This window comes from Leptonychotes weddellii, unplaced genomic scaffold (genome assembly GCF_054177405.1).
Source record: "Leptonychotes weddellii isolate Sample4059 unplaced genomic scaffold, ASM5417740v2 HiC_scaffold_4605, whole genome shotgun sequence".
Taxonomy (NCBI): domain Eukaryota; kingdom Metazoa; phylum Chordata; class Mammalia; order Carnivora; family Phocidae; genus Leptonychotes; species Leptonychotes weddellii.
Window position 1 is genome coordinate 1 of NW_028013028.1, and position 11,610 is coordinate 11,610.

At 60.2% G+C, this 11,610-nt stretch overlaps 2 protein-coding genes across 2 annotated transcripts; one reads left to right on the forward strand and one right to left on the reverse strand.

The window, feature by feature from the left end:
• Window positions 1-24: 24 nt before the first annotated feature.
• On the reverse strand, window positions 25-2,872 carry BLOC1S3 (biogenesis of lysosomal organelles complex 1 subunit 3). The gene is made up of 2 exons (XM_081810958.1): window positions 2,705-2,872; window positions 25-2,242 (listed from the first exon to the last, which is right to left on the reverse strand). The coding sequence occupies exon 2, from the start codon at window positions 2,231-2,233 to the stop codon at window positions 1,634-1,636; it is 600 nt and encodes a 199-aa protein (XP_081667084.1). The 5' UTR covers window positions 2,234-2,242; window positions 2,705-2,872; the 3' UTR covers window positions 25-1,633.
• Window positions 2,873-3,234: 362 nt separating this feature from the next.
• Window positions 3,235-11,600, forward strand: LOC145719463 (trafficking protein particle complex subunit 6A-like; the record flags this gene model as incomplete). The annotated part of the gene is made up of 3 exons (XM_081810959.1): window positions 3,235-3,383; window positions 11,147-11,214; window positions 11,420-11,600. Coding segments are annotated over exons 1-3 (333 nt in total), but the record flags the coding sequence as incomplete, so codon positions are not given.
• Window positions 11,601-11,610: the final 10 nt, after the last annotated feature.

An 11,610-nucleotide genomic window follows, 5' to 3' on the forward strand; every position in this document is an offset into this window, starting at 1 on the left:
AAAAATCACAGCTAAAGTATAAAATTGCAATTATGAAACCTGCCCGTTTATTTAGGAGAATATTTTATTAATGTCTGTCTCCCCCAGTGGGCTGTAAGCTCTGTGAGGGCCTGGGCTGGCTGTTGTACCCCAATGCCCAGCACAGGACAGGTGCAGAACAGGTGCTCGGTAATGGTGTGCTGAACTAACAAAATGTGAGTAAACGAAGAACCTGGGCCAAAAAAAAAACTAGGGGTCCCGATTTCCCGGCTACAGTTTCCCCTTCAATAGGCCGGGCATGAAAGATCTCTTGGGAGCCCCATTCTCAGAGAAATCATCAACAAACCTACCCCCTGCTTAGATGGGGAGACAAGACAAATTCCCCATAGCAGTAACTGTTTTGAGTTTTAATGAGACAGGCACAGAGCACTCTTCCTCACTTCTCTATCCTGGGGTGAGGGCCTCAGATCTCAGCTTCAGGTTGGGATTACAAAGTGGGGGAGGTGGATAAATATGAATGGGACTTGGGGGCCAGGGCTGGCGGCAGAAGAGAGGGCAGAGAGTCTGCTAACCCCAGACCCTGAGCCGAGCCAGAAATCCAAATCCCTGTAGTCTCCAGGGGCCAACCTAGGGAACAGACACCATGTGTGTGGTCCTTATCTGCAAATTGGCATCATAAGGTACCCAAAGTACCTGGGAAAGACTGTAATAGGCCCTAAGTGCCTGAAGAGTGCCACTGTCAGCCTGGAGAATCAGAAGGAGACCCACATTGTATCTAGAGCTTGGACACAAAATGCCACCTTGGCTTGGAGGGTGGGGAGAATGTAACAACTTGGTCTAGAGGGTCTGGAGAAGATGCTATCTTGGGCCTGGAAAATTGGGAGGACTCCCTTGGGTCAGGAGGGGGCCTCATCTTCTGCCTGATGAAAGAAACCATGGGGGCAGGTGGCGTCTATGAAGCTAAAGATCAAGTAGCTAGTATAAGCATAATGGGAAAGGCAAAAGAAGCAAAACTAATCCTAAAGGTAGCTGGACTCAGGAAACAAGACTGGGCCCAGGGGTTGGAGCTAAGCCCAAGGACTGGAAGCTAGGAGATAGCAGAACAAGGACTAGCAGATGGAACCAGGGCCAAACCTGAGGAGCAGAAAAAGGGCCCCCAGCCTAGGGGGACAAAATTCCAGAAGTGGGGCTAGGCAGAGCCAAGGGAGTGAAGGAAGATGCTATGGAATCTGCGCCAGATTCTGGGGCTCCTATGGGAAGAAGCAAGACCAGCCCCCGTGAGCAGAAACCAAAGTCAAGACAGGCGGAGCACAAGGAAAGGTGAAGCAACGTGAGACCCCAGGATGGAGAAAGATCAAGGAGCTACTAGTTACTAGGGGCTGGAGCCAAGCCTCAGGGACAGGCTGGGAACCAGCGAGCAGGGACAGGGGCAGGGCCAGAGCGAGGAACCAGATGCTAGAGGCAGGGCCAGGCTGCACAATATTATCATCTCCACCCCCCCACCCCCCACCACGCAGCGTTATCCAGCGGGCAAGGCTCGCCCTGAGGGTGACAGCAAGATGCGCGGGGAGCTACACAGGATAACAGGGCCAGGTCCCGGAGGCCTCAAGGACTACCCCCAGGGCGCAGAGCCAGGCCAGGGAGTGGGTTCCCGCTAGGCCCGCGGTCCCGGGTCTTGCTCAGGTTCGGTCCCCGGCACGCCGCGGATGTCGGGCAGCAGGCGGCAGCCGGCCACGATGTCCAGGCGCTCGGCCAGCGCGCAGAGGTCCCCCCGCGCCAGGCGCACGCTGTGGGCCGCCGCCAACCCTGCGGCCTGGGCGGCCGCAAGCCTGCTAGCCAGGGCGGCCACGTCGCGGCCCGCGCGGCGGTACACGCCGCTCACCGCGGCCGCCACGTCGTGGTCCAGCCGCGCCTGGCTCTCGGCCAGCCGGAGCTGCAGCAGCGAGCGCGCGGGGGCCGGCGCCGGGGTCTCTTCCGCGGCCCAGGCCTCCCCGGCCGTGTCCCGCTGCACCACCAGCGGAGGCAGGTCCCCCGGCGCGGCGGTCGGCTCCGGCTCCGAGTCCGAGTCGGTTTCCGCGGCCTCCCCGGCCACCCGCAGCCCCGTGGGGCGGCCGCGCGTCGGGCCCGAGGGACCCAGGTACAGCTCCTCCTCCGACGAGGACGCAGAGAGCTCCGAGTCCGTCTCGGCCGCCTCCCCGGGCACCACCGTCTCGGGCCTCCGCGGCGGCCTCCGCCTACGACCCTGGGACGCCATGGCGCCGAACTAGGGAGAAGAGGGGCGAAGGGACGGCATGAGAGGCGCCCGGCGGTGGTTCAAAGGCGCAGGTTCTGGATTCCCAACCCCTTCAGTGACTAGCTGAGCGATTTGGGGCCATCTGCGTCCCCTGCCTGGGCCCCAGTTTCCTCTTCTGTAAACGGGCTCATCATCCCTGCTGCCAGAGATAATGGGAGCCACTGGACCCCACCCTCTTTGTGCACTGACGGGGGAACGGAGGACCAGATGGGATGAAGGCTCTGGGGCCCGAGCTCCCAGAGTACCAACCCGAGCTCTGCGATTTTGCCTCCTAGCAGAGGCCACACCCGCCACACCGTCCTCCGAGCCTTTGTCAGATCCGGAAGCACACGGGCTCCAGACCAGGGTCTCAAAAAGGGTGACAGCCCAGCTGGACTCTGGGGAGGGTACACGAGTGGGGGCGCGGGGCAGCGCTATCACCGAACACCGTACCTGGTTACCGAAGCTTCGAGCCTGCAGGATCCGCTACGCAGCCCAAGCGCGCCGTCTTCACCGAGGGAGGAGGGTGACAACCCCAACCAATACGGGAGCGCGTTGGACGGGCATGGCGGCCAAACACGTGGGTCGCTCGGCTACCTACCCGGAAGGCAAGCGCTCCAAACCAGCTGTGTGTATGGGAGGGGGGAATAGTCACGTGAGTATAGGTACGACCAATAGGAAGGCGGCTGGGCTGCCGCTTCCGGATTGTGCTGCTTGGCGAGTGGACAAATGGAAATTTTTTAAAATACGAGGTTTGTCGCAGGTAACCAGTGATTCGGCCAATGAAAATGCTCGGCAACCCGGAAACAGACTGGAGACGAAGGGGAAGGGCGGAGATGCTGTTACGTGTGGCCAATGAAAAGAGGCCCTCCCTCCAAGTCTCCCGGGTTCACGCGCGCACCATGTGAGCCCGGTAGGCGGGGCCAGTCTGAAACACCAATGGAGGCGGGGGTGGGCGGGCTCGCGCCTGGTGCAGGAGGCGGGGCTTGCCCAGCCGGGCCAATGAGAGCGCGAAGCGCAGGACGGTTGTTGGGCGCGAGGCCGGCGCATGGCGGACCCGGCACTGTTCGAGTTTCTGCACACGGAGATGGTGGCGGAGCTGTGGGCGCACCATTCCGACCCTGGCCCTGGGGTGAGCGCCGGGCCCCGGGGGGAGGAGGCGCGGGCAGCGGCGGGAAAGGCGGATCGAGGCCCTGGGAAGTGCGGAGGGAGAGTCAACGGCCCGGGTCGAACTCCGACCCCGCCCCTGCCTCGCATGGCGCTGGCTCCCGCCTCTGTAAAGTGGGGATCGCAGCAGGGCCGGCCTCACGGGTTACTGCTAAAAGTGAGGGAGGCAGCTCCGGCTAAAGCTTAGCTCAAGGCCTAGCACAGAGTCAGCAGGTAGTAATTATCATAATTACTATTATTGGACGTGTACCCAGGACTTACTGCCTGGGTTGAATCCCGCCTGCGCCACGAACTAGGTGTGAGAGTCAGTGACTATCCCCTGTGTGCCTCAGTTTCCTCCTTAGTAAAATGGGCATTATAACAGCACCTCAGTCTCAGAGAGGGACATGTACTCATCCAACAAACACTTATTAGGCACCTGTTGTATTCCAGGCACTGTTTCCGTGTCCTTGAGAAACTTATAGGGGAGGCAAACAAACAAAAATACGCCACTGCCTAGTGAGAAGTTCCATAAAGAAAACTTCCATAGAGGAGCGCCTGGGTGGTTCAGTCCATTATGCGTCTGCCTTTGGCTCAGGTCATGATCCCAGGGTCCTGGAATCAATTCCCACCTCCGGCTCCCTGCTCAGCGGGGAGCCTGCATCCCCCTCTGCCACCTGTGCTCTCTCGCTCAAATAAATAAAATCTTAAAAAAAAAAAATTCCATAGAGTCATGAAAAAACTAGGGATGGAGTGATTGATGGTGGAGGAAAGCCTTCCCAAGGCACAGACTATAGGAAGTTAAGGCAGGGTGGGGGTGGGGTGGGAGTGGGTGGAGTGCATTCCAGAAGAAGGAAAGGAACAACAGGTGCAAAGCCCTGAAGTAGGAGCATGCTTGGCATTTTGGAAGTTGGTTCTTCTGAGGAATAAATGACTCAAACTTTAAAGCACTTAGGGTGATGTCAAGCACCTAATCCGCCCCCAGAACATGGGAGCTCCTGTTTTAAAGTCTGTTACTAAAAAGAAAGGGTTGGGGAGAGAGTAAGGTGCTTGAGAAGTGAGCGCTGTGATTAATTTTTTTTTTCATTATTATTCTTAGCATGATCATCGTCATCATCAGTATGCAAGATGTTTTTACTGGCTTAGGTTTTCTGGTTTAGGAGCCCCAAGGAGGGTGTTGCTTCTCATCTCAACAGTTTCTTTTGAGTTTATTCATTCCACACACTTCATCTCAAACCTACCAAGTGTCAGGCCCCGTGGTAGGCTCTGGGAATTCCTCAGTGAACCCTACAAAACTCCTGGCCCTCCTGGAGTGGGCGGGGGGGGGGAACTAAGATAAATGAATAAAGTCTAGAATGTTAAGGAAATGCCATGAGAAAGATAAAGCGTGGGATAGAGACTGCTCATTGGCCTGTGTGTTGGGGGGCGGTTTGCAGTGTCTCGGTACCCCATCCAGCCTGGCTTGAAACTCCCGTATCCCCGACATCAGCCTTTTCTCCCTCACCAGCAGCCCCCAACCAGGCCCTGCCACTTCTCCCCACCCCTGCCCTGTAGTCCAGGCCCCTCTCTGCCCCTGTACCAGCCTCCTCCCTCATCTCTGAGCTCATTTCACCTGTCATATCTTCATTGTGTCCACATCGATTAATCCTTCGGATTTTGGCTCAAATGCCCCTTCCTCTGGGAAGCCTTCCCTGGGCGCCAATCCAAGTCATTGTGACGTTCTTGCAGCCCCCTCCCATTTGTCCTTGGGAGCCCTATCATACCCAAGTATGTATCTGAATTATAGGTCCCTTTGATTCACATTCGCCCCCCACCCCCAGACTGTGCACCGTGTGGGCTAGGACCAGGTCTGTGTTGATCACCACGTAGTAGGTCCTCTGCACACAGTAGGTCCTCAGCGTGGGTTTGTTGAAGTGGACACAGCCCCCCTGCTGTGGAAGGCTGGAGTGGGGACTGGGATTTGTAATAATAACAGCACCTACCACAAATGAATGTTTCCTGCACACACTCATGGGCTTCACACTCCCGATTTCATTTGATCCTCCTACTGACCCGCAGAGGTCAGCACAATCCTCCCCGATTTGTAGGCTTTGGAGCCTGAGAAACCAAGGCTTTGATGGACAGGAGCGCTTGCTCTCAAGTGCCAGAGTCAGGAATGTAACCAGGTCTCCCACCTCCAGAGCCTGCGCGCTGTAAACTCTGGCCCGCATTTCTCAGCGCCCCTTCCCTGGCACTCTCTGGGAGGATTTTTTTTTTTTTTAAAGATTTTATTTATTTATTTGACAGAGACACAGCGAGAGAGGGAACACAAGCGGGGGGAGTGGGAGAGGGAGAAGCAGGCTTCCTGCTGAGCAGGGAGCCGGATGTGGGGCTCGATCCCAGGACCCCGGGATCATGACCTGAGCCGAAGGCAGACGCTTAATGACTGAGCCGCCCAGGCGCCCCTCTGGGAGGATTTTAATGGGTTTCTGTGGTCAAGCAAGTGTGGGAAATGCTGGGTTACTCAGCTGTGCTCACCATGGGCTTTCAAAGCACACGAACGTGCCCGGGACCCAGCTGCCGCTGGGATTCCCGTGCTGGGGTCCTACCCCGGAGCTCCCCAGTGCTTCCCAGGTGCACCCAGGGGTGAGGTCTGCCGTGGGTCCCCCATGTGCCTGCCACTTGGAAGCCCCATTTTCAGGGCTGTATCAGGAGAACTGCTGTTTGGGGCACCTGGGGGGCTCAGTCGGTTGAGCATCTGCCTTCAGCTCAGGTCATGATCCATGATCCCAGGGTCCTGGGATTGAGCCCCGAGCCCCGAATTAGCAGGGAGCCTCTTCTCCCTCTTCATCTCCCCCCTCCCCCACAAACTCATGCTCTCTCTCTCTTGCTCACTCTCTCAAATAAAATCTTTTTTAAAAAAGAGAGAACTGCTGTTTGCTCAGCCCTGTCTCTTCCACTCCTGGCCCCTCCTCTCTCTTCCTCTTTCTGTTCCTTCTCTTTGGTCCAACAGGTATCCTGTCTGAACCAAATGCAGGCCTCCTGTTGGGGACTTATGGTATCCCCAGCACGGTATTCTGTCAGATTGAGTCCTCAGAACGACCTTGCAAAGTAGACATTACCACCCCATTTTACAGAGGACGGACTGAGGCACCAGGGTGGGGGGGCTTTCCCTGGGCTGCACGGGCACAAATCAGAGGGGAAATCAGGACTCAGGCTTCGGGCTCCAGAGCTTGTCTGTGGCTTCAGGTCTGTCCCTCCCACCAGCTGCCAAGTTCCTTGAGCACAGGGATGGTGGGCTCGTTTCTCTGTCCCCGGAGCACACGTGCCCAGGAGTTTTGGAGGTTTCCATTTCCTGCCTGGTGTGGTGGTCATCTGGGGCTATTGAATGGATTTTTCTGGACGGTTACAGGTGGAGTGGAAGACTAGCCAGAGGAGCCAGGAGGGCAAAGGGCCTTTGTTATCAGAGCTGGAAAAACCCAGGAAGGAGGAGGTGCCTGTCATTTGAGCACCTCAGCAGCTTTGAAGATAAGGAAAGCCGGGGGGCAAAGGAGTTAACTCTGCAGAGCAGAGAGCATCAGTCCCCTACTCTGGGAGCTCTGACAGGTGGCCCTGCTGGGCCAGACCTTCCGCCACCCAGGCCCGGCCCGTGCCCGTGCCAGCCTGGGCAGCTATCAGATGCAGCCCCTGCCCTCAGCAAGAACCTGGGAACCCCCCCCATTCCTGGCAGAGTGGACCCCCAGGGACAGAGCCCTGGAGGGAGCACCATGCACTCGAGGCCAGGGAGCTAGCGGTGGGAGCTAGGGCTCCGTCCTGAGAGCATTGGGAGCCATAGAAGGTTTAAGCTGAGGTGTGCTGGGTGCAGATCTACTTTTTAGAAAGGCTTCTCAGGCCACGTGAATGAGCCCGAACGGACACGCAGCCGGGGCCCAGTGCACAGGCAGGCGCTCAGCCTGGGGTGGGAGGAATTAGGCCTGTGGGGGCTTTGGGAGTGTTTGGGGGGGGAAGGTAGGATCTGGGGGTGTCTGGGACCACCTGGGCGGATGCGAGAGGTGAGTTCAGGGCCACAGAGTGGGAGGTGAGCTCATTCTTACTTACCCATGCACCTAGGGGAGCGAGGACGTCACCTCTCCCCGTGCTCCTTTTAAGGCAGGAACCCCGGCAGCTTGTCCCCCAGGTCCCCCAGCAGGGCCTGCACAGATCACTGAGGGCCAGGGCAGCAGAAGAGATGGGAAGGAGCCTGGCACGGGGCCTCTGCCCACTCCCCGCCTTCGGTCCAGGATGTTCTCTGCGAGTCCAGGGCTCAGGATGCACGGGCTGGTGGGGAGGCTCCGGTCGGATCGCTTGTTTCCCCATCCTCCTCCTCGGGGCTCGGTGGCACTTTTCCGTCCGAATACTTGAACCTTCCTGCAGCGGAGCACCCTCTTCTCTTACTGTGTCAGCGATCTTTCTTCCACATGGTTCCAATGCGTCTTCTTGGCTCTCGGATGAACACTGGACTGTCTGGGTCCCTTCCACGTGACTTACAACTTCTCGGCCAGTTTTTTCTACCTCGTGGGTTTTCCTTGACAGCCTAGGAGGCTTCATCCCCCTTACAGATGTGTCTGTCCGTCAGCTCCCTTTGTTATTTTCGCTACCATACTTCCCATTTCCTAGGGCTGCCCCTCTGGCTGCCCCTTCCTCCCAGCTCCTGTGCTGTTGGGGGACGCTAGGAGGGCTTTCTCAAAGAGGCTCCCCTCTGTTCCTGCATGATCTTGTTTCCTCTCAGTGGGCTGTTGTGAACTCATCTGAGGTGGGGGGCGGGTGCCAGGAGCCCGGAACTGCTCTGGCTCTGGCTCTGGGCTGGGCCGGGAGGATGAGAGCCCCCGCCCAGGCTTTCGTAAGAATAACAAACCTCTAATCCATGAAGAGCTTTTGTAGGGAACAGGGGAGGCAGGTGGTGATAGAGCCGGGAGGCTTCTGCTCCCCTTCCTCCTCCACCCTCTTCCTCTGTCACCTGCTCATCCTCGGCCCCTGCCTTGCGCGTCTGTTGTTCCCGTACCCCACCGCCTCGATCTTTCCAGTCCCGCACATACGTCACTGGCCTCCAGCTCGGGCTGAGTCCGGCGGTGCCGCCAGCTGGGGAGGGGCTGTTGCCCAGTGCGGGTCACACCACCGCTGTGAGGTAGGGCCAGCCGTCAGGCCCATTTCACACATGGGGAAACTGAGGCCTGGGGCTATGAGATAGCTTGCCCAAGGTCAGTAAGCAGCGGAGCCAGGCCTTGAACCCAGGCAGTCTGAAGTTCACTGAAAGGAGACCTTTCCAGAACGTTCCCCCCACCCCCACCCCGGGGCTCCCTGGCCTGGCTGAGGACCCTGCTGACTCCTGGGCTCTCCGCCCTCAGGGCCGCTGTCCTGGCTATGACCCGGGCTTGGGGTGCCGCCCCACTCCCTTCCCTGCTTCGCTCCTCTCCCTTCACGCTTGGCCCCAGGGGAGCACTCAGAGCGTGGCTTTTCTCCCGGCCATGTCCCCGATGTCCCCGCCTGGGCTGAAGCCGCTAACAGCTCCATTAGTTCCTGCACGGTCGGGGCAGGGACTGGCGCACCCTCTCCCATGGCGCCCCCCTCAGCCTGGTCTACAGGCACCATCCCCCTGCCTCATGGCCGGAGCTGCACCCCCCCCAGTCCCGCTTCCTGCCTCCTTGCCTTGGCGTACAGCCTCTGCTGGGAGTTCCCTCCCCTTCCCGGCCTCCTCCTCTGAGAAGCACCCTGGGGACCCCTGCTCTGGGGGGAGCTACCCGGCTCCCCTCGCATATGGGTTTATGGGTTGTCCATCACCTGCGCACCTGTGACCCCCTGCCCCCCACCCCCGGGCACAGTGGCCAGCCCCTAGAGGCCACCGGGAAACGTCTGTGGAATGAACGAGAGAGAGTCCCCACGCGCTGGGCAGGCCTCAGGGACACAGATGTGCGCGGTCAGAGTTGAGGCTGGCCCTGCCTCTTTAAGGCGCTCACCTCTGGAAGGGAGGGGACAGGGGAGCGCGGGGACCCTACCACCTGTCAGAGAAAGCTAGCCGAGGGTGTGGCAGGCGGCTTTCTAGGTGCTGAGCTAAGTCGGCCCATGGATCAGAGCCCCTCCTTCGTGGGGCTTTCCTTCCGCCTCCGGCTGGTCACCCAGGCTGACAGACGCAGAGGCGGTGAGTGACAGGGACAGTAACACTTGCTGAGCCGGCTGGGAGCACTTGGCCCGCATTTAATCCTCATAAGGATACGGGGAGGGAGGTAGCACGGCTAACACTGTCCTCTCTTTCCCCGGGAGGAGGCCGGGGCTCGGGGCCCGTGTCCCCCTCACTGTCTCTCCCACCTGAGCTCATCTCCACACGCCTTAGTCATCAGCTGTGCCCGAGGACACCAGAGGCGTGTGCTGACAGACGGACCAGAGGGCTGGCCAGCGCCAGCCAGCAGGAAGCCGTGTCATCACCAGGTCCGGTTCCCGCAGGAGGAGCACGGAACGGTGGGCAAGGGCCGAGGAGCCGGGGCGGCCGGGCAGAGAAGAAGGCCACCTTGCTCGAGGACACGGGCGACCCGTGCTCGGGCCTCCCTACTCCCAGCGCTTCCCCTCCCCGCAAGGTGGGCCACAGCCCTGGCCACCCCACTGAAGGCCGGGACAGCCGGGGGTGTCATCCTGACCACCGCCGCCCCCCTGGCCCCCCCCAGCCATCAAGGCTTGGCAGCCAGCCCTGCCCAGGTTTGCAAGCCGGCCCCCCTGTCCCCTCGCTCCTCCAGGCCCCGGGTTCCGGGTGTGAAATAAAACCTGCCTTACAGGGTTGTTAAAATTAAACAGGAGGTGCGTACAAAGCACCCGGCGCACGGTGCGCGCTCGGATCCCCACTGCTCACTTCAATCGGCAGCCGCGCGGCCCCCTTGTGCCGAGGCCGGTGCTGGCTGCTGAAGGTCAGCCCGGGGCCCCGCTCCACGGATGGCTCAGGCTGGGAACGAGCACCCGACCCGGGCCACGGCAGGGGGGAAGGGAGGCGTCCGGGCGTGGCCACAGGGGGCCGTGAGTGAGCCGAGGGGCCCCTCTCCTGGAGGAGCAGGACGCCTCACTCCATACGCGCTGTCCTGGTAGTTCGATGCCTGCCTCACTCCGTTCTCTTCAGCACCCTCCCCCCCCGAAGAATTACATACAGGCCTACTCTCCTCGGGCCTTGCCATCAGCACCACAGGCCCGTGCCCGGACACCACGTGCATCCCCGTGCCTCTGCCCCTCCTGCCGTGGGACCCTGGCCTGCCTTCCCCGAGCCCCCGAGCGGGTATCTCCCGGCCCGAGCCCCCGAGGGGCCCTCCCCGGCTGATGTTTTAAGGCATGACGACCACAGCTGATTGTTACAGCTTCCTGCCGGCCGGTCCAGGAGGGTGGGCCCTTCGGCCAGTCACCTGGAGTCCCTGCCTGGGGTGATGAGCATGCTGCCTACCCGCACAGAGCTGGAAACGCTCGCAACAAGTGACGGGTGGTCTCAGGAAGGAGCTGACAGGCAGGCTGAGGCCGAGCCTGGGGAACACCCCCATTTTTCCCGAGGCAAGGGGGTGCCGGTCTCAAGAGCCCACGGCACCTGAAGGCATCCGAAGGCCTGAACCTGCCCTGGAAGGCGCTCCCTCCTGGCTCTCCTCAGCCCTGAGCAGGCAGGGACGGGCACGTTGGTCTTAGAGTACCCTCTGCGGCTGCTTTCCCAGGTGGCTCCCAGGTGGAGGTGGCTGCGGGCCCCTGAGCCTCTCTTCCCTGACCTTTTAGGGACAGAAGATGAGCCTGTGTGTCCTGGAGGGCATGGGCTTCCGTGTGGGCCAGGCCCTGGGCGAGAGGTGAGAGCCGATGCTTGCTGCCCTTCCCCTGCCCTGGCTGGCTGGAGGCAGGCAGGAGCTGAGGTCAGGTCCCTGCCTGGGTTGTGTTGCTCTAAAGAGGAGCCCAGCCTGGCTTCCTCCCTCTTCCTTACCCTGGGCTCCCCATCCCGGCCCCTCCCGGCCCCACAGCATCGGCCGGGCCCAAGCGGCTGCCACTGCCCCCCAGGCTGCCCCAGGAGACACTGGCCTTCAGAGAGGAGCTGGACATCCTCAAGTTCCTGTGCAAAGACCTGTGGGTGGCCGTGTTCCAGAAGCAGATGGACAGCCTCCGCACCAATCACCAGGTGTGTTGTGCGTGCCTGGGGCCCAGCTTCCCGACTCCAGGTGGACACCGAAGCCAAGAGGACGCAGGAGGAG